The following is a 22,798-nucleotide window of genomic DNA, read 5'->3' as shown; positions in this document are numbered from 1 at the left end:
ATGAAGCCTTGGAATATATTTATATTATTATTATGTTTCCCTTACAGTATGTTAACTTTGAATAGCTGTAAATAACTATTAGTAATGTTCCCTCCTGTCTCTTTTATAGACTTGGCACTTAATTCTGCTCTGATGTTTGCTAGCTTTTCAATATATTTATTTGACAGAGCAAAAGAACCCTCTCCCGGTTGTGTCCTTGAATACAAAATAAAAGTTAGCTGTGATTAGTAGTTTTCAGTGATTTTGTTCCCATTTTATTGAGTTTTTTTTAATGTAGTAAAATATACATAACAAAATTTATTACATCTGTTTATAAGTGTACAATTCAATTGCGTTAATTATATTCACAATGTTGGGCAACCATCACCACCACTTCCCAAACTTTTTCATCACTCCAAACAGAAACTCTGTAACAATTAAGCAATAACTCTTGGTTACCCCTCCCCCAGCCCCTGACAATTTTTAATCTATTTTTTCTATAAATCTGCCTATTCTTGATATTTCAAATAAGTGGAATCATACAATACTTGTCCTTTTGTGTCTGGTTTATTTTATTTAGCATAATGTTTTTATGGTTCATTCATGTAGTATGTATCAGAATTTCATTCCTTTTTAAAGCTGAATAATAATCCTGTGTGTGTGTGCACACACACATGTACATTTTGCTTATTTGTGATGAATGGACCTTGGGTTATTTCTACATTTTGGCTAGAAAAAATGCCGCAATAACATAGCATACACTTACCTGATGGAGTTCCTATATTCAGTTATTTTGTGTATATATTTAGGAGTGGAATTGCTGAGTTATATCATAATTCAATGTTTAAATTTTGAAAAACCATCAAACTCATGCATAGTCTCCTCCATTATTAATGTCCACCACCAGAGTCGTGGTACATGTGTTACAACTGATGAGCCTATATTGACACATCATTATCACCCAAAGTCCATAGTTTACATTAGGGTTCACTCTTGGTGGTGTACATTCTATGGGTTTGGAAAAATGCATAATGACATGTATCCACTGTTACAACATCATACAGAATAGTTTCATTGCCTGAAAAATCCTCTGTGCGCCCCCTATTCATCTTTCTCTTCCCCCACTCTTTCACTTAGTAACATTCATTTAAGGTTCCTCCATATCTTCTCATGGCTTAATAACTCATTTCTTTTTTTCCCCCTTTATTGATTTTTAGAGAGAAAGTGAGAAGGAGAGAGAGAAATAGAAACATCAATGAGAGACAACATCAACTGACCGCCTCCTGCATGTCCCCCACAGGGGATCGGCCCACAACCTGGGCATGTGCCCTGACCGGAAATTGAACCGGTGACCTTTTGGTCCATGGGCTGACGCTCTAACTGCTGAGCCAAACTGGCCAGGGCAATAGCTCCTTTCTTTTTGCTCAATTCCTCTACACACTCACTCCCCCCACCCCCCACTCCACCATAGCTCATTTTAGTGCTAAATAATATTCTGTTGTTTGGATGTACCAGTTTATCTACCCACCTACTGAAGGACATCTTGGTTGCTTCCAGGTTTTGGCAATTATGAATAAAGCTGCTATAACATGTGCAGGTTTTTGTGTGGATATAAAGTTTTAAATTCTTTGGGTAAATACCAAGGAGCATGATTGCTGGATCACATGGTAAAAGTATGTTTAGTTTGTTATAATAGTTTTTTACTCCCACCAGCAATAAATGAGAGTTCCTGTTCCACATTCTTGTCAGCACTTGGTGTTGTCAATGTTCTGAATTTGGGCCATTCTAATAGGTGTGCAGTGGTATCTCACTGTTTTAATTTGCATTTCCTTGATGATGTATGATGCTGAGCATCTTTTCATGTGCTTATTTGTCATGTGTATATCTTCTTTGGTGAGGGATCTGTTAACGTATTTGGCCCATTTTTTAAAATCAGGTTTTTGTTTTCTTTTTTTTATCCTCACCCGAGGATATTTTTCCATTTTTTGTACAGATAGAGTGGGAGGGAGAGAGAGGAAAGGAGAGAGAGTGAGAAACATCGACGTGAAGGGACACATCGAGTGGCTGCTACCCGTACGACCAACCAGGGCCGGGGACAAACCGCAACCGAAGTATGTGCCCTTAGCGGGAACCGAACCCGGGTCTCTCCGGACCGCAGGCCGACGCTCTAACCGCTGAGCCAAACTGGCCAGGGCCAGGTTTTTGTTTTCTTATTGTTGAGTTTTAAGAGTTCCTTATACCAAATGTGCCTTTTGCAAATATTTTCACCTGCTGTGGCTTGTCTTCTCACCCTTTTGAAACCGTCTTTCGAAGAGTAGAAGTTTTTGACTTTAATGAAGTCCAGTTTGTCAATTATTTCTTTCAGGAATCATGCCTTCGGTATTGTTCCTAAAAAGTCATTTCCATACCCAAGGTTATCTAGGTTTTCTCCTGTGTTATTTTATGAGTATTATAGTTTTCCATTTACACTTAGATCTATAATCTATTTTAAAATAGAGTTAATTTTTGTGAATGGTGTAAGGTCATTTTTTTGCATGTAGATGTCCGGTTGTTAAGACTTTGTTGAAAAGATTTTCCTTAAATTCAAAGTACCTTACTGGAATTAAGGTCTCTTTTTTTCTAGACTTCCTTTGTACTTTATATTTCTCTTAAGGGGCTTATTACTTTCCATTAATTGCTTTTTACACAGGAGGTACACAGTTGCTTTGATTGAAGTAATAATGAATTTTATTCCTTTAGTCTGACTTGTCCTTATTCCGATGTCACCATCACAGTTGTTGCCTCCCATGGAGGCCTCCCTCATCTCTCCCTGAACTAGTCACTACTAACTGCTCCCCCCATGTCTACCCAGCAGGTCTTGGTTTATACTTTATTCAGTACCTGTCAAATTGGCTTTGTAAGCACATCTATTTCACTAGATTAGAGCACTTTCAAGGCAGAAATTTAGTCTTTTTTAAGCTAGCATTCACTGAACACTTACCATGTGCAAGCACTAGGTAGAGGGTTACATGATTTATCTCAGTCCTCATGGACAGTCCATGAGGTAGATGCTATTATTATCCCCATTGTATAGCTGATGAAACTGAGGGTCACAAAGGTTCAGATTCATACACAGAGTACGTGTTGGAGGTGTCAAGCCTGAACCACTTCCAGAGCTCTCACCCTTAACTATTGCCTAGCCAGTATCTTCACAAAATTGTTACTCAGTAAATGTTCATTAAACTGAACTAGAGATTGCAAGTTTAGGAGCCAGGAGAGAAGAAAGCAATGCCAGGCTGATTGTGCACATAGCTGGTGTTGGCAGACAGTGTTTGTCTTTGGGACAACAACCTGTGATACTGGAATGAAATGGACTGAGCAAACCCTGAGAAAATTTTGTTTGGCTCAAGACTTGCTGGCCTGAATAAAGGGGCATTAAATTGAAATTTGTAGTGGGAATGGAATGGGGGAGGGGTACACAGGCCAAAACTCAGCTACATAGATCATATGACAGCCAAAAGAGTGACATGAATTTAACCTGACATGATGGGCACCATGCACAGTCAATACAAGAAAGTACAGCCCAGATACTAGGAAGATACACACTTGGAGTTTGGACCATTAGATTATTCATTCAATAAATGTGTACTGAGCGCACAATATACTCTGCCTGGCTACTGGCTCTGCTGCCTCAGGCCATGCAGCTAGCTCTCCCTCTCCCTCGCTGGACCTCAGCACCACGGCTTGCTCCTTGTTCTTGCAGCTTTTCAGATATTCTTGCTTCCACCTGCAAAGCTACCTCCAGATGTCTTCTTGGCCAGCTACTTCTCTTCACTCCAGGCTCAGCTCAATGGTCACCTCTTCAGAGGTACCTTCTTTGGCCACCCTACTTGAAGTAGTCTCTTTCTCATTCACCACTCTTCCAATTTTATTTGTAGCACTTACCACAGTCTATAACTACTTTGTTCTTTTATTTGTTTGTTATTTTCTCACTAGAACTTAAGTTCCAGGAGAGAAAGGATCTTGTCTTACTTATTTATCACTGTATTCTGAGGATACAGTCCTTGGCTTATAGCAAGTCTCAATAAATTTTAGTTGAATCAATGAATGTGCCTACTATAAAAATTTACAGACTATGGGAAATTAATAAATGAGGGAACTCAATATATGTTAAGTTAATAAATACCCAGGAAAATTAGTGAGATGTGATTCATGCCAGTAATGAAAGGGTATGCTTTGCTCAAAAGAAACAGAAAAGATGGAAAAGGAGAAAAAGCAATGTTTACAAATATCTGAGGAAGCAGGGAAAGGGGGAAAAGGGGTTCAGTGGAAAACTGCCTGGGTAAGAAAGGAGAGGAAGAGCTGTGATTTCATTCTGGAGGATGTTTTACAGGCTGCTAAGCCCCATTATTCTCTGTCTTAGCACTTTGCCACAACCTGTAATTAAATAATTTGCTTGCTCACATGCTTATCATATGTCTTCTCCAACTTAATTTCTTCTCCAACTTAATTTCGGCTCATTCAGAGTAAGGACCATGAGTGGTAGATATATCTTTAGCACCTGGCACAGAATACATCGGGTTATACACAGAATGCATAAATGAATAATACTGTGTGCCAAGCATTGCCCTAGAGAAACACAGGATATAGACGGGAGAGGATTCACATGCAGTGTAATGATTAACCCATTCAACAAATGTGGAGTGAAGGCCTACTGGGTGCCAGACACTGTGCTCAGCGCTAGTGCTAGATGGAGAGATGTCCCTGCCTAGAGCGAGGTCACGGTCTCTTGGGGTTAACGGACAAGGAAGCCCCGGAGAGCTGTAGGAAATGAGAACTGCCCCATCAGAGAGAAGCACGTGGTGCTATGTGAACCCAGACAAGGGCCATGGAACCCAGACCTGGGAATTAGGAAAGCCTTCTAAAGAGCACTGGGAGGGGCCCTCTTGACCAAAGAAATGGTGAGGTAGTACCTGGTAAGTGCAGGGAATGCTGCAAGAGGCCAGTTCCAGAGAGGACCAGCGTGGCTGGAGAGTGCTAATTCAGTTAGGGGAATGGGGTGGTGTATTAGGTTCCTCTAGGGTAACTGTGTGGAATAGAAAATTGTGTTGAAGAAAGAATCCTGGAAGACAAATGGTGGAAGAGGAACTGGTGAGATGAGGACCAAGAGGAGGAAAAGTGAGAAAAGCTCTGTGTCTATTACCTGCTGTGCAATACGACACAGTAATACCGTGCTGGGCAATACTGGTTGGTCCTTTGTCAACACTCTCCGCTTCCTAGTCTCAAGGAACATCTTGAAAGTATAAGAATGCTCGTAGATATTAGTCTTAGAATTCTGGTGTTTTCTCCAGGCAGAATTAATGCTCCCTGATGGAGCCCTTAAAGTAAATCTCTGTCCTCTGTTTTATAAATGCGTGAATTACTCTAGTCCTCTTCTCAGGAGACTGAGGAATACTGCCTCATTTATTTTCCAGCACTTAGCCACGTAATAATTGAGCCTGAGCAAGTTACTTAACCTCTACAAGTTACTTAACCTTCATTTGCAAAATGGGAATCACTGTGCTTTTCATAAGGAAAGGATATAAAGTGCAAAAGAAAGTGCTTAACACAGGGTCAGGAATGTCGTCAGTGGTGAAAACATGGTACCTACCGGTTTTAAACCGCTACCCTGGGGCCAGTGCTTTTTGATGCGAGCATATAAGGAACGCTTTGTCCATCTCCTGAAATAGAGAAGACAAAGTCTGCCCCTGAGTTCGCTCAGTTTGTGAGTCAGATAAAAATCTCAGTTCAACGACAACTCCCAGCCCGCGGCGGGCCAAGCCTCGGTTCGGCGCTTCCAGAGACTACAAATCCCAGGGTGCCGCGCGCTGGGCCTGGGAAGCCCCGCCCCTCCGCGTTGGCACGCACGTGGGCGGTGCTCCAGGCACCGCCTCCTCTCGCGGTCCCCGCCGCAGGCGCGCGATGGAGAGCGAGTGCTGGGTGCTCGGCGGCGAGTTCGAGGATTCGGTGTTCGAAGAGAGGCCGGAGCGGCGCCCGGGGCCGCCGGCGTCCTACCGCGCCAAGCTCTGCGAGCCGCAGGTAAGAGGGCGGGGCCTCTTGGCCTCGCCCGGCCCCCGGGCCTCGCCTAGATCCCCGGGCCTCGTCTTCCGCGGGTCCCGGCACGAGTGCCCGCCGCCTCCCCGGGTGGGCCCGGCCCACTCTGGCCCCGAGGGCGCCGGGACACCGCCGCGCTCTTCGCGATTAACTCGCGCTGCCGTTTGGCGGGTCTCGCAGTGGCTCTGTCTCCCCAGCTCCTGCTCTAAGATCGGCAGGAACTCCACGGGCCGTGACCACGGGTTCTGCAGCCAGGCAGCCCGCGCGCCCAGAAATCCGGCCACCGCCCCCTTCTCAAACTTAGTGTTGTCTGCGCCCCACCAGCCTGCCTTGTTCACTGACTTCTCCTGCCCGTGGTAACCTCCCTCTGATGGTCAGATCCTTCCATTGTACCCTTTCTCAAGGCACATCTCAAATGCGGCCTCCTCCAAGAAGTTTTTTCTGATTCCCCTTTCCAACCGAAAAATTTGTCTCTGAACCCTGCACAGGGGAAAATCCATGTATAACTTTGGAGCCCCCACCACAACTTAACTGCTGATAATCTGTTGACCAGAAGCCTTACTAATGACATAAACAGTCGATTAACACGTATTTTGTATGTTATATGTATTATGTAACCTGTATCTTACCAATAAGTGACCTAGAGAAGAGAATGTTAAGAAAAATCGTGAGAGAAAATACTTTTACAGTATTTATTGAAGAAAATCCATGTGTAATTGGACCCACGCAGTTCAATCTTGTGCTGTTGGAGAGAATGGTATTTCATGGGTGTAAATCTCACCTTACCAATAATAACTACTATTTATCAAAAACGTACCTGTTCAGGCACTATGCTGGATTCCTTTACACCTATTGTCTTTTTTTTTTTTTTTTTACAACCACTGTACTTACAGATGTCAGGTGCTCAGTAATTACTGGATTATATTTTTGTTTTATTTCACATACATTTTCTTCTTACCATATTCAATCTTTAAGAAGTCACCTTCAGCACTTGATCATGTAAACTCAAAACAGAATGGGCTTGGGAAGTCATGTTGTACAGCATTAAAAGCCATGGTTCTGAGCTAGGACCCTTGAATTCCAGCCTTGGCTTTATTTACCCCTTGCCTTCCAAGGTGTCTGTTCCTCATTTGTCATTTGGGGAAAATACTATTTGCTGGCTCACAGGGTTACTAGGAGAGTGAAATGAGAGAACACTTTGTCAGGTATTTGATAATAAACACAGGCATTTGATAATACTTTGTGTAACGTATTATATACTTAGTGAAATCCAGAAATTGCTTTTCTGTGGAATTTGTTTAATATATGACACCGCCTATAAATTCAGAGAGGCCTTACTTAAGTCATGCTGGTTTCCCTAAATGGACTGGAGATTTCTGTTGTCCCTGCTGACTCAGGTTCTGTGTGGGGCTAGATGTTTGCCTTCAGCACTTCACCTTCTAGTCCCACCCTTGTTCATGGCTCTTCCTCCTTCCTCTCACCAGAGAGGGGTATTTGAAACCATGCCCGGTCTGAATTCTTGTGGGTGTACAGGTCATATGGGAAAATAAAAATAATCATTTGAAAGCCAATTTTGCTTGATCATTTCCCGGTAGGATAATGGAAAATAGATGGAGGTTTGCAGTTGTGTAGTTATCGTTCAAGAAGTTGGGATTGACTAATAATCTAATACCATGTGTGATTGAGAACAGCAGAGTACAAAGGGAAATTATGGGCTCAGTTTTCAGACTTGTTGAGTCACACAGTACTCTGGGGAGAACAGAACAGTGGTTACTAGCTTTCTCTACTGTGACACCTCAGGCTAAGGAGAGAAACTATTTTATTAAGATAACAGGGGGACCGTAATGCCCTGGAGACTCTTACAGAAATAGAACCAGCAATTTCAAGGTAATGGTAGAACCATCACAAATGCAGCTGCATTTGAATTAATAGCGTTGAACTGGGAATAGGCTTCATTCAGCCTGAATGCATTTTACTGGGAATACCAGGGGATGAGACACTTCTTTGTAGCTGAAAGAACTGGCAATACTATGCTTTCTGTCATCTGAACTTTTTTAAAGAATTGCATTCTGTATTTGTGATATCCATAAATGTTGCTGTTCTATATTTCTGCCCTCATCTGAACATTATTTACTCAGTAATCAAGAAATCTTGCCCTGGTTGGTTATGCTCAGTGGTTAGAGCGTCAGCCTGTGGTCCAGAGAGACCCAGGTTCAATTCCCGCTAAGGGTGCGTACCTCGGTTGCAGTTTGTCCCCGGCCCTGGTTGGGTCATGCAGGTGGCAGCCACTCGATGTGTCCCTTTCTTGTCAATGTTTCTCTCTCTCTCTCCCTCCCATTCTACCTGAACAAAAAATGGAAAGATGTCCTCAGGTGAGGATAAAAAATAAAGATCTCAGCCCCACTTTCTTTTCCTTTTTTTTAATTTGTTAACCCTCATCCAAGGATACTTTTCCATTGATTTGAGATAGGGTGGAAGGGAGGAAGGGAGAGAGAGATGCACATCAATTGGCTGCCTCTTGCACGACCCCAACCAGGGCCAGGGATCAAACCCGCGACGCGTTGGCCCGCGGGTCAGTGCTCTAACAGCTGCGCCAAAGCGGCCAAGGCTCCCACTTTCCTTTCTATCCACAGGGTTCAAATCAGTGGAAAGGTGAATACAATATTCCATATTGCCAATTCCTGAGACTTTTCTCCTATAGGTCTTTGGCGTTTGATTGCACTGAAGCCTCCTTTTAGCTTAATCTCTCTTTGCTTCTACTTGTTGCTTTTACATCATTTTCATATATAGCACTATAATGATCATTCTTTCTATGTACGTTCCTTACAGAGTTGCCAATCTCTATTCCAACGACTCTAAAATTTCTCTGCAAGGAAGCATATCTCAGCAGTGTAAACAACCAGTGGGAACTGTGCTGGTTGAATATGGGTTCCCAGGCACCACAACAGCCCCATATTGAAAATGCTACGGAAAACAGAAGCAGACTCAATACAGAGAACAGGCTGATGGGTGCCGGATCGGAGAGGGGCTGGGTGAAAAAAGTGAAGGGATTAAGAAGTACAAATTGGTAGTTACAGAATAGTCATGTGGATGTAATTACAACATAGGGAATATCGTCAGTAATAGAGTAATAACTATCTATGGTGCCGGGTGGGTACTTGAATTATCCGGAGATCACTCTGTAAATTATGTAATTGTCTAATCACTATGCTGTGTACCTGAATCTAATAGAAAAGAATATTGAATGTCCACTGTAATTGAAAAATAAAATTTTTTTAAATTCAAAGAAAATGCTGTCGATAAAACCATATACTTTTGCATGCCTTTTAAAGTTGAGAGGCATCGTATTAATGGTATGTTTATTAATTATGATAATTTTAATACAAATTGGTCCATCATTTAAATTGTCACTCTTCTGTGCCAGATGTCTTCCTCTGAGTCTAATTCTAAAGACATATGTCTTTTTTGAGGCTTAATCATTTATTTATGGAAAATTGCTTCTGAGTATGAAGCATAGCTTTGTTCTGAGTAATATGCTCTTTTCACAATTTCTAGTGGTTTTATGAGGAAACAGAAGGCAGTGACGATGTCGAAGCTCTAACTCTGCAGAAGTTCCGAGGGGACCTGGCCTACAGACGGCAAGAGTATCAGGTAGAGCTCCACGCGTGTGACATGTGCTGCTTGAATTGGGCTCTTGCTCTATAACTTGCAGCGTGTTTAAATAACAGGCTACTAAGTTGTAAGTTTGTTGTTTGTGAAAATGAATTTACTCTTTTGTGATGTGTTTGTAAACTTAGAACCCCAAGTTTCTGTCCTTTTTTATGAGGCTCTGTATAATTTTATTTCTTGTAACTCCAATGTAGGGATCTTTTGGGGATCCTTGTAAGTCGGACTCCCCAGGCTCCGTATCTCATTATGTGTGAGCCTCCAGCACAGATACCTCCTAGTGCCACTGAAGCAAAGCACCGCAACAGTGTAAGAAGAGGAGAAACTGACAGCTGGGTCCCAGCTTTACTATAGATCTCATTTCATCTTCCTAAGAGTGCGGTTGTATTTTGCTGATGAAAAGGTTACGTAACAAGTTAGTGGCAAAACCAGGATTCAAACCATGGTCCGTTTCACTCCAGAATGTTCTTGCTACTATACTGTGAAGTTTTCCATGGTAGTAGCGATTATATTCTCCAGCCATTTCTTCTCTGCCTTTTAGAAGAATACTACTGATTGGAATCCTCAAATCTTTCTTAGTTCATTTAGGGGTCAATTATGACATTACCTTCTGCCTAGGGAAAAAAAACCATCCCTATATCGGAATCCTTTCTTCTAATGTGTTTTCCGCCTTTCATTTCATCCCTTATCTTCATTTCCTCCATGAAACAAATAATTGCCAGAAAGCACTGCAGGAATATGCCAGTATCTCTGAAAAATTACCACCTACGAATTTTGCCATGAAAAGGGACGTGCTGGAGGGCCAGGCTCGGGTTCTGGCTCGCCTGGGAAGGCACGCGGAAGCACTGGCCATCGCTGCGGACTTGGTGAGTGGTTTCATTGCTTGTTTTCATTTGTTTTCCTTAGGATGGTTGAATGTTTTCTAAAAACACAAAGCAAAACAAAAACCACCTTGCTAAAAGCAAAATGTGTGACCTTGGAGCAACAGAAGAAAATTGCCAGTGGCATAAGAACTTTATGATGCTGAACAGTTTGGAACTGTAGACATATCATTGATTTTCTTGTCATTTTCCCCTGCATTATGCTCAAAATACTTCATTGCCTGAAAATCTCATTTGCAAAGGTTTTACTCTTGTTGGGAATAAATACTGAATGGAAGGATTATCAGTGATCTGTTTTCTTCTTTAGATTTTATTTTTCAAATGTTCTGCAATGAACATGTGTTACTTTTGTAAAGAGGGAAAAAAAAGTTACCCAAAAAAATGACTAAATATCATACTAAGCCAAGCTTTAGTACTCCTTTTATTCTTAAAAGGAATTTGCAGAATTTTTCTTAAGGGATAAAGAAAAGCAGCTTTTTTGCAATTCTAGATTCTTCTTGTTTTTGTTCTCAGATTAAGGAATTTATGGTTTACTTCTGTGGTTGTTCGTATAATGTTATATGGGATTGGTCCTAAGTTTTGATGGCCAGTGTTCTTCCTCAGAGGGAACGAATGAGGTGCCATGTCACTGGTCTTGAACCCTGTGGACCTCGTTGACCAAGGCCACCCTCACGTGTGCGTGCATCTGATCTGTACTTTCTCGTTAGCTAAGAGAAATCCCTAAATTTGCTTGCTGAGGGGTCCCTTGCATAGGGCCTCAGCCTCTTGCAGTGAGAGGAAGCTTCGGTGGCGATTGTCTTCAGAACATGGAAAACAGCTGCGTTCTCTTCTTTCTTTTCCTCCCCTCTACCATTTGTGGGTTAATGGGATGCATGTTGTCACAAGAACCTATTTCTCAAACAGTGTAAACATCTCGTAGTGGTGCGTTCGTGTGATGGGCTGTGTAAGGAAACTGCTTTCTGACAGTAAACGACTCTTTCATTTATGAACTCCCCCGACATCTCCTTCAGTCCCACGTGGGCCCCATTCTGGGCTCAGTGCAGGGACGGGCGAGGCATGTCTCTACCCTGCACACATCGCTCGTTAGTGTCTGCGGGGGAGTGGCAAGCCAGCTAAGAGCAGCTCTTCTGTGACTTCCTTCTTTCTCCTGCCACTTCTGCTGTGGCTGACTGGCTCTGTGTGAGGTCGGGCAAGTTACCTGACTTCTTTGTGGTGACTCGCTTGCCTCATCTATCAAATGGGGGTGACAGTAGAATCTGTCTTCAAGGATTCGGGAGGGTGCCGTGAGTAAAGCCCTGGAAGGAGCAGGGCCTGGCACCCGGTGAGCACTCCGTAAGTGGGAGCTGCAGCCAGCATCCTCCCAGCACAGAAGAGTTCAGTATTCTGGAGAAATGACACCAACTCGTTTAAATGGAATTTCACTTCCACAGAGTTATTTAATAGTTACGCTATCAAAACCCTCCTGTCAAAGTCATAGTTTGCACGTAACAGCCTCTACCCCAATGCACACTTGCTTTCTCAGTATCCTCCTGCTTTTACACACTGTAAAGGACCACTGCCTGGTTGTAGAAGAAAGGAAGCATTTGTTGTAGGTCATCGAGACATGATACTTTTCTTATTATAAGTGAAACATGAAGAAGTATTACTCAACAGTTATCAAACATCTGTTCTGTCCGAGCTCTGCTGTGTACTAGGAATTCAGCCTTGAACAGAAACCCTCTGGAACTTCATGATCTGTTGGGAAGGACAGAATGCTAAACAAGACTAATAATAAAACCAGACAGTTTTGTTGTTGGGAAGACACAGCGTGACCAGATAGGTTGCGTGGGGCTTTTCTTCCTGTCCTTTCACTCAGTATGTGGCCATTGAGAGTCCTCCAGGCCTTCGCTTCCTGGAGCGCCAGTGTCTCCGGCCGCTGGTTTTACTGCTATTCCTTACTCAGTGTACTTCTCTGCGGCAGCTCGGTTTGCACACTAGACGTTCATTTAGTCTGCTGTGTGCTCTCCACAGACTTCAGCTTAGGGGGAAAAAGGCTTGTCTTCCCGAACCCACAGGGCTTTTGCCATATGGCAAGTTAGGCAAGAGATGGTGGCTCTGGTTAAGGAGACTTGAAAAGGATTTTTCTGACCGAAGGAAACCAAGCAACCTCCTCCAGCCAAAACTATCTGGCCTTGGTCATAGTTAGCAGGGGAGGCATTTGGATTCAATTATGATGCAGCATGAAACACGGCGAGCTTCAAGGCTGTCCTGCTTAAGATGTCTGAGCCAAGGAAAATTTGGACATAGAGTTCATTCGAATCCTCAAGGAAATTACCACTTGGAGTTTTGGAAAGCCTGGAATATTAAATGGGACCATTAGCCCAGGGTACAGAAGAGTTGGGTTTCTCAACTGTCTGGCTGAAGATAGTAAAGATTATAATAAAAATTGAAAATAAACTGGCATTTATGTCTTTGGTGCTGCATCTTATCAGACCACTGTCACATGAATTGTGTTACTGTTATGACATTAGGATGTTTGGGAATGACTGGAGCTTTGTTTGCTGGGTAGTAGATATTTCTCTAGGTTTATGGTTTCAAACTGAGATCTGTTGAAAAATATTTTGGCCTGGCTGGTGTGGCTCAGTGGATTGAGTGTCGTCCCAAGGTCTAAGAGGTCCCAGTTTGATTCCCGGGCAGGGTACCTGCCCCCGTTGCAGGCTCGATCCCCAGCAAGGGATGTGCAGGAAGCAGCCAGTCAATTTTTCTCCCTCACATCAATGTTTCTCTCTTCCTCTCCCCTAAAACATCAATAACAACATGTTAAAAAGAAAAATACTTTGTTCACTCTCCTTGTGTAGGTGCTGAAAGATAATTGTGATTTATAACACAAACTGGGTTTTTAGGAACCTTCATTTTTATATAGAAAATGTTCCGCAGTTTAAAGTTTTTCATCTTTTTTATCCTCCTTAGGAAATGAAAGCGAGTAACACGGACCATTTAACCACTGTGCTCTGCCTCCAGCTCGCCATTTGTCCAGGCTTGCAGAACGTGGAGAACACCATCTTCTGCTTGCAGAAACTGATTTCTTTGCATCCTTTCAATCCTTGGAACTGGGGCAGATTGGCGGAGGCTTACCTGACTCTGGGGCCAGCTCTCTCAGCATCGTTTGCCTCACCTCCCGGTCAGAGCCACTTCACCTCAAGTGACAAAACTGTCGACTCCTGTCCACACCCAGGAAAGGACCATCCTTTGTGTTTCCCTGAGACGTTGCCGGAGAACTCTGTGTGCTCTGTGGACACAGGCAGCAGTGACAGCCAGACGGAGGAGAGCACTCTGAGTGAGGTTCAGGCCCCCGAGGCAGAAAGGACAGCCGTGGGGTCGCTGGAGGCACAGACGAAAGCGTGCGCCTCTCTCGTCCGAGCCAGGTAAGGACCGAGGATCCACGGGGGCGTGACCCCAGGCTCGGAGCAGAGGCTTCCTTTTTCTAATGTAAGTTTCAGAAAGTTCTGAGCCAGACACTTGGTATGTTTTTGAGATTTTTCTCCTCTGGGCTAGATGGACTCCTTTGAACGTGTCCTTTTAGTATATGTAAGATTTAGAAACACAACTATATTTGCTCAAGGATACAACTTGTATCACTAAAGATAAAAAAATGGAAAACAGTGAAATTAGGAAAAGAAATGCGTGAAACATTGACATGGGGGAAGAGATATTTTCAACAAGGAATGTATCATTCATGTTCCACAGAAATCTAAAGAAAATCTGCTCTTATGTTTGAATCTCTGTGATTAATGTGACTAAACAGTGTCTAATTTATTCTACAGAGAATTCCCATGGATTAGGGACTCCACATACTTTGAATCTGTAACGTAAAGTGTAAGGGAGGGGAAATGCAGTTGACCGATTCTGTAATGTACGAGAGAAACAGATGCTCACAGATCTCAAATGATACCAAAAACAGTGGTTTCTCTTTTTTAACTCTGGAGAATTGAAGAAATATGGTTTAACAGTGAGGCTTACTGAAAACGCTATCTATTTGGCAGAGTTCAGCCTATTCTGATGTTTATTTAGTGTTGAGTATGTCACTGGAATTGAGAAGTGGACTGAATTACAACTGTGTGCCAGGCACGTGCTGGGTGCTGGACTCGGAGTCGTTAAGGAAGAGTCCCTTTCCTTACATCACTGCCGCTGAGGAAGGTCTGCACACAGTCGGTGACGCAGCAGACAGCCCGGTTCCCGCGGGACCTGCGCCCGGGAGCACTGTGCGGAGGAAGAGGGAAGCCCCCAGAGGAACCGGCTTGTGCTGGGTGCTGCTGGGAACATGCACTGAGCTCCTTCGCGTACATGACCACACTGATCCTCACCACGCTGGGTGGATGCAGGGACCCCACTGTAGAGACGAGGAAGCGAATTTAGAGTCGTGCCAAAGTGGCCCAGCTCTGGAGAGCTGCCAGGGTGTCCACTCAGGTCTTTGCCTCCAGAGCCTGTGTCCTTTCCAGAATATCTTGCTGACCCCAGGGAGTGTTCCCCACTTGAGGAGAGGCACGCTAGAGGAAGAGAAAGGTAGCACGGCCCAAGGGGTGGAAAGGCGGGTGTGGCAGCATTGTGATGTGGTGTGGTGACCACAGCGTTGGTGTGAGCTGGAGGCGCAGTTATGTGGGAGGCGGGACTTTGGAGTCAGAGCGGTTTTTAAGGAACCTGATCAATTGTCATGGAGCGATGAGTCTGGACTCCTCCACTTGCTCGCTGTCCGACCTTGCACAGGTCTCCATTCCCTCGTCTTACCAGATGGAGAAGTGGGGGCGATGCCTCCCTCATGGGGTTGTGAGAACTGAAGCATCCCGGCCACCTACTGCAGTGTGCAGTATGCAGTCAGCCTTGGCAAATGTACTGCTGCTGGCTTTCGTCATTGTTAGCACAAGACGTTAACTGTCATCTTGAAGACTTTGACCCTCATGCCAAAGGCCTGAAGAGTATGTGACGGGCCGTGACCTGGGGAGGGAGGTCTGGTGGCAGGGAGGAGATCTTGGCAGGAGTTTGGAGCTTGGGACACCAGTGAAGGGACTGTGGGCTAATTGGTGGATAGTGATGATAAAAAAGGAAGTGGATGTCACCGCAGGATGGAATAGACAGGACTTGGTGACCAGCTGAGTGTTTGGGAAGGATGGGGTGAGGAGGGAGAACAGAGGAGTCAGAGACGACGGAAGGGTTGCCCTTGGGTGGAGGTGGTGCCTTTCCCTGAGACAGGACACAAGGCAGGAAGAAGAGAGCAGGGTTGGGGGCAAGTGATGGTAGGTGTGATGTGCTGAGTCAGGAGCCTGCAGGACACTTAATTAGGAAATGCAAGTCGAGCCCAGGAGGCAGCCGGAGATCGAGGGGTCTGGGGAAGAGATCAGCAGCCAGGTGGCGGTGAGAAGACGGTAGGCTCAGTTCTGAGAAGAGGATCTGAAAGCTCCGTCATCTGTGGCCTTTGCGAAGGCGGTTTCATCAGTCATGGCTGACCTTGCGGAGGGTTGAGGAACGAATGAACACGAAGTAGAAGTAGCAAGTGTAAGCTGTGTCTTCAGGAAATTTCAGGAACGAGAGAGGGAGAGCAGGTACAGAAAGGGCTCACACACGTGCTTCCAGAGGCCAGGGTGGTGCAAGCAGGCCGGACTGAAACCGGGTGGATGTGAAGTGGGCCGGGTTCTTCTCTGAAACTCCAGTGACTCCCCATTGCTCTTACATAAGTTCCACGCTTCTTTCCACTGCCTTCGAGGTCGTGTGTGAGTTGACCCTGCCTCTCCTCTTCCTCGTGTACTACAGTCTTTCTTCCTGGCTGTGTTCTGCCCACAGGGAGCTTCGAGATGTTCACACACATCAAGCTAGTTCTTGGGTCAGGCCCCCTTCCCCCTCAGCCAGCCCTCTTCCCCCAGACATGACTTGACGGGTGTGTCAGAAAAGCCTTCCTCCGCTGCCCCATCCCCAGGAGACACTGTATCCTCCTGTCTTGGATTTTTCTTCATAGCACTCGTCACCACCTGAAATCGTCTGATTGTTGGTGATCTCTCCCTCTCTCCCCTGAGGCAGGAGCCTGTTCTGCTCAGCGGCGTTTCCCAGTGCCTTCATCAGTGTGCCATCCACACAGTCAGTCTTGAACACAGTGAGGGAGCACAGTGAGGGAGCCCCGCGAGGGGGACAGGAGGGGGACAGGAGGGAGGAGGAGCCCGAGACCAGGTTGTGAAGGGGACAGGAGGGAGGAGGAGCCCGAGACCAGGTTGTGAAGGGGACAGGAGGGAGGAGGAGCCCAAGACCAGGTTTTGATCATGATGGGAGGTTAGTGGGGAAGTAGTTGCAAAGTGGTCATCAGATGGGCCTCGAAGATCTGGGCCCATTTAGGGTAATTGAAGTGCGTTAGAGAATTGAATTAGTCCTTGAGGTCAAGTTGCTGTGGGTCAGGGACATGGACGGGTCACCGAGCACTGCCTGCAAAGAACACCGCCCCATGATTCTGAGGGAGGAGCGCGGACTGGGAGGCTTGTCCTTTCCCCTCAACATTACTCAAGCTTTTGATCACGTGACTTCTACAGGCCACCCTTTGGGGTTTTGCTTTCTAAAGGTTTCTTTGAGAAGCTTGGTCAGTGCATTTTTGAAAAGACGACTCTCTAGGGTAAAGCTGGGCACTTTGTCCAGAGTCAGAAGCGTTAGGGATTCGGATGAGGGTGCGTGCCTGCTGTTTAGCCCAGCGGGACTCTCGTCCAGCTGAACGCTTGTGCTACGTGTGAACATTTCCCCACTGCCTTCCCTTCTGGGGAACTACACACCGGGACTCTGTTTTCCAGGCTTTTGCTTCAGCTCACCCAATCTCAGCAGACGTCCTTTGCTTTGGAGAGGAACCTAAGGACCCAGCAGGAAATTGAAGATAAAATGAAAGGCTTCAACTTCAAAGAAGGCACTTTGCTGCTGATAGCTGAGGTGAGTGTACCCCTAGGGTTTATGTGAAATGAGGCACAGATATTTTTCCTGGCTCCAATATCAGTTTTTCAAAAACAAGGTCAAATCTCACCCTCTCAAGGACTTCTATGTCCTTCCTTTACGTGCCTTTGGTCACTTCATCCCAAATGTGGCCTCTTCGTTATCTTTCTGCTGCAGTGAGCTAGATAGAGGCAGGAGCTCCGTCTCATTTGCAGGCTGCTGCTGTGAGGACCCGCCTGCTTGAGCATCAGGCGGCCCAGTGGCTGTTCTCTGAGTGCTGACTAAGGGAGTGAATAAAGGTTGGCTTTCATGCAGGACTCTTGTTTGTTTTCCCCCCGACCATCCCGTAACAACAGCCTGTGGGCCAGGTGGGGCTGGGAGTGAGGTGCCCGGAGGCTGTGCTTCACCAGGGTCAGGTTTTCAGCGGCAGAGCTGCCCTGTAACCCGTCCAGTTGCCAGTCAGCTGTCTGCTCCACCCTCTTACTGCTCTGATGGCTGCAGACACTCAGATGTCAATTTTTAAATCTTTATTGGCTTTTTAAAAAAATATGCTGTTGAAATGTCTTAAGATGGCATTTTGTGATTATTAGTTATTTACATTATTCACTCTGGTTTCTTTTAGTGTATAATTATAACTTGACAGCTCAGGGGCTTTTCCCATGAGAATAACTCAATCCATACACATCCTGACGTCATACTTTCAGGAAGTCCTCACTGCAAATCTACAACTGCCCAGCTCCTCTCTCCCTACGCCAAGCTGAGCTCCCCCTCGACTCCTTTACCCTGTCCCGGGACACACTCTCCTGTCTGTTGTCTCCGAGCCTTTCTCAACCTTCCCCTTGTACAGGCTCTTTCCCTTGAGCCCGCAGACAGGCACAGAGACCCCGTCTCTTCCGAGTTCACCGTAGTCTTTCCTTAGTCTGCTTTTCTTCAGGTTTCTGTAGATTTCTGTGGACCACTCACTGTGGACCACTCACCTTTTGTTTCCTCTTCCCTGTGCTCGGAGAAGATACACAAGTCTGCTTTTCTCCCGTGTTTCTTACCATCCCTCTACCTCTCGAGACACCACCGTGTCCTAAGGACTGCGTTCTGTGCAGTGCCGCTGAGGTTCTCTGTGCCCTCTGCCTTTCTCCACAGCAGCCGTAACCACGCACACGTAGCAGTGGTCACCTCTGGGCTGATGGCCCTCTGGGCTGTATCTCTGCTCCCTTCTCTGGAACGCTTGCCTCACGTCTCAGATTAACAGCCTATAGAGTGATTAATCTGGGATGATGCTTGATTATTTTGCTGTCGCTTCAGTACAAATGTCTACAACGGAACTGCTCATCAGAACACCTCCCACCTTTGTCAGTGCCCAGGATAGTGTCGTACCTTCAGCAGACTCGGCCATCAGCAGGCGTTTGTTGAGAGGAGTCAGGGGAGTTAGAGATTACCAATCTCTTCCTTGTAGACTTAATTTTTTCCATTGATTCTGTCTGTTGTTATTCGTTTATCCAGACCAGGAACCTCACTAGCTGTGGGGCTCGTCCTCTGTTCTCACCTCTAGCCAGGCACCGAGCCCACCCTTCCTTCGGGGTCCACCTTTTATTTCTCCTCCACCACTGCACCATGGTCCCTTACCACCTATGGTGACGCTCACAGTGACCTCCAGGCTTGCTTCTCCTGCTCTTCCTTCCTCCCCCCAGAGCTCTCTTGAACAGCGCCTCTGAGTTCATCTTAAAACTTTGAGGGCTGGCTGAACAATCGGGTGAAGGGATTAAGTACAGGTTGATGGTAAAGTAGTCATGGGGATGTGAAGTACAGCATACGGAATATAGTTAATACTATTGCAACAACTATGGATGGTACCAAGTGGGTACTAAACTTATTGGAGGATCACTTCGTAGGTTATATGATTGTCTAACTACTATGCTGTGCACCTGAAACTAGTAGAAAATAATATTGGATGTCACCTGTAATTGGAAAATAAAATTCAATAAACATTACTTTGACCATGTTACCTGCTTGCTTAAAAACGAAAATGTGTCACCATTACTCAGAGGTCAGGTCTAGTTTAAGACCTCGATAATGATGTCCAAGGCCTTCCAGAGAGTAACACCAAACCTGTGACCTAGTGATTCCTACACAGGTCTTTGCTGCCACTAGACTGATCTGCCCAGGCCTGATGAACCTGTCGTGGGTTTCCCATCTCCACCTGCTTGCTAGAGATCCAGCCCCAATCCGCATCCTAGGTGGCTGTCCCAGGATGTTCTGTTCTGTGGCCGTTTCTCCCTCATCTGAGCTCGGTAGAAGGATGGCTTGACTAGACAGCTCTTTAGTCCCCCCAAATCAAGGTGCGTCTTGTCTTTGTGGGTGTTCTATCAGAGAGAACTACCAGAGAATCTGAGCCGATTCTGGCCAGTAGGGGGCAGTATTGTGCCTTTGGAGGGCAAACCTCCTTCTAAAATCTTAGAGGTTCCTGTGGTAACTGTTCTGGAAGGAGTCTCTGTAGGTCAGGAAAGGGTGGACCCAGCTCTTGCTTTGATTTCTTTGGAGAACTTCTAAGAGAAAGAATCTGTGTGGTCCCCCGCCCCCCCCAGCAGTTATATCCTGCGCGAGCCTGTTCTTCAGTCATTTACAAGGAGGGAGACTCACTTGCCATTGCCAAGAGAGACACTGTCGGCTGTAAGAAGGTTGACTCGGCTCCCTGTAGGCCGACTAGCTCCACTGCCACGTTATACCTCAGCGCTGTGTTTACTCTGGGAAGGATGAGACAAGAACCCTGGGGTAATAGTTTACCCATGTGGCCCTCGATCACTGCTTCTGACGAGACATCTTTTCAGTATGTTGGAATTGCTGCAATTGTTGGAATTGAAGGAGTTCTGCGAGTATGAAATCCTTTACGCTGAAGACTGGCGTGGTCTTGCATGCCGCGTCTGGTGCCCCTTTTATTGGGTCAGGGTTTTTTTCCTTCCTGCTGCAGGTTATGGGAGAAGATATTGTCCCAGAAAAAATAAAAGACGAGGTACACAGTGAGGTGAAGTGTGTGGGCGCTGCAGCCCTGACCTCCTTGGTGATTGCATCTTCGAAAGAATTTGAAGACAAATGGTTCAGAAAGATCAAAGACCACTTCTGTTCCTTTGAAAATCGGTTCCATGCACAGATACAGATCTCCGCGTAGTCGTCCGTTCAAAACACATCAGGCCTGTGTGACTGTCTTGTTTACTTCAGAGAGAGTGCACTGCTAACTGTGGACTAGAACGAATTAAAAATGGTTATGTTTTATAAAAATGGCTGTCTCCCAGGTTCTTTCTACTGTGTTCTGTTTCTTGATTTTTTGTTGTCTTTTTAGATTTTTGCTATTCACCTGGCTTAGCCTCCTGCTCCTTTAGAAGTTATCTATTGGAAATGTGTGTAAAAGAGGCTTTTAGATTTTAGTCTTTTAAAAACAGATAATACATATAACCAGCAGTATAGCTATTCACATTGTGTAGGTAAATTCATTAGGATCGACCATGATTGTTGAAATGAAGGGCATGTCAAGGTCACTTTCATGGACACTGCAGGAGAATTTATTATTCGTGGCCCGACCAACAGTGTAAGTGTCCAAATACTTGCATCACTTCCTCTTGCCTCCGAGTCTCCAGGGGTGACAAATATGGACCCAGGGAGCACTGTCTCCCAGGGAGAATGTCCTGTCCTTTCAGCCACACAGATTATCGTCACTGTCTGTAGCATCATCTTCAGATACTGAAGGCCATTACCTTACTCAAACTACCTGGGATGGAAGAGCCCTCTGGCTTTCCTCCTGGTTCACTGTCTACACCTGGCTGCCTGAGTGGTCTCCCTGGAGCTGCTCATACCCTCGCTGCCCGGGTAGCGGCATGCCCAGGCCTGTGAGAACCCAGCCTCCTGCTCTCGAACACCTCGGCTGTGATGGAGGGCGGGAAGGGCACCAGGAAGACTGGGAGCCTCTGGGTTTCATCACACGCAAGTCATCTTGATCATTTCCAGCACAGATGGTGAAGGTAATGATGCAGCAGTGATTATGCTAAAGAAAAATGTCAGGCGAGCCGACTTAAACACCCCACCCTCTTGTCAATGAATCGCTCAAAAGGTGAGCAGATGTGAACCACAGAGATGACAGCACTCCAGGTGGGTGTGGTGGGACCCAAGGGCCGTCCTTGCCTCTGGTGACTCAAAAGATCCGTCTTGGGGTTTGGGGTTTGGGGTTGTGCTTGGTATTTGATCCGGTGAGTCTTTTGTTCTTTATACACTCCCACCCCTGCGATCTTCATACAGTAGCCCAGGAGTCTTATAAAAATGAAGATCCTTCTCAGAGTCCTTCATTGATTTCCCAGACCTCTGGTCCATGGGCCGACGCTCTAACTGCTGAGCCAAACCGGCCCGGGCAAGATGTTTTCATGTTAGACATGCCTGGGTGGAAACCTCTGAAACAAAGCCAGAGCCACTGTTTATTGTTTTAAATAACAGCTTGCTTGTGCTTTTGAAATTTCATTTATAAAGGGAATTTACACACTACTTTCCAAGGTCTTAATGCTAGAAACAAACCAACACCAGGGAGAAGAATACAATAGTCCAAAGCTCTGGCTCCAAAGGCTCGGGTGCAGTGGTGCTCACGCGCCCCGTGCCAGGCCCCGGCCCTTGCTGAACCAGCTCTCAGGCTGCTGCTGTGGCCCCTGAGCCCTGCTGCACAGCCAGAGCTCAAGTGTGTGTCATCCTGCCCGTCCCCCACCCCGCTGAGCCAGCAGAACCACGGTCCTAACGAGCAACCTCTTCCCAGGCGAAGTGTATCTACTGGTGGACTTGGCCACAGAGGCCAGGAGACATGGAGGACAGGCATTTGTCCCACCCTCCCTCAGCCTGCCTTCCTCGGCAGAGCGGCTCGGTCACCTAAGCTTCAGCATTGACTGCTCAGGCCTGGAGCTGATGGCCACCCTGCCCCTTGTCTGGTGCTACCCTGTCAGCACACAGGATACCTGGCAGTCGTGCACTCAGTGACCCGACTGATTGGAGGTGGGGCGTCTGTGTCCGCCTTTGGAGAAAACGTGAAGGAGATGCTCAGAACGGGGCAGGGCCAGGTCTGCGCTGCTGCTTCCTGCTTCCGGGCCCTTGTGCTCTAGGCCCAGCTCCGTTTGGCCTGTGGTTCCACCAGATGCTTGGGATATGCAGGCAAACAGTGGCCCTCAGGTGTGTGTCCTCATCACCAGGACCTGTGCATACATTCGGTGACATGGCAGAAGGAATGCTTGGAATGGTCTCAGCCT

At 46.0% G+C, this 22,798-nt stretch overlaps 1 protein-coding gene across 1 annotated transcript; it reads left to right on the top strand.

Moving 5' to 3' along the window:
- The first annotated feature begins 5,913 nt into the window (after window positions 1–5,913).
- Window positions 5,914–20,750, top strand: LOC118631789 (uncharacterized protein C8orf76-like). Its single transcript, XM_036264384.1, has 6 exons — window positions 5,914–6,036; window positions 9,607–9,702; window positions 10,440–10,583; window positions 13,548–14,002; window positions 17,399–17,531; window positions 20,494–20,750. Exons 1-6 carry the CDS (start codon window positions 5,920–5,922, stop codon window positions 20,689–20,691), a joined length of 1,143 nt encoding a protein of 380 aa, XP_036120277.1. The 5' UTR covers window positions 5,914–5,919; the 3' UTR covers window positions 20,692–20,750.
- Window positions 20,751–22,798: the final 2,048 nt, after the last annotated feature.

The sequence above is a fragment of the Molossus molossus genome, unplaced genomic scaffold, assembly GCF_014108415.1.
Source record: "Molossus molossus isolate mMolMol1 unplaced genomic scaffold, mMolMol1.p scaffold_m16_p_16, whole genome shotgun sequence".
NCBI classification, from domain to species: Eukaryota; Metazoa; Chordata; class Mammalia; order Chiroptera; family Molossidae; genus Molossus; species Molossus molossus.
The sequence above is the reverse complement of the archived record's forward strand: the minus strand, read 5'-3'. Positions and strand labels throughout refer to the sequence as shown.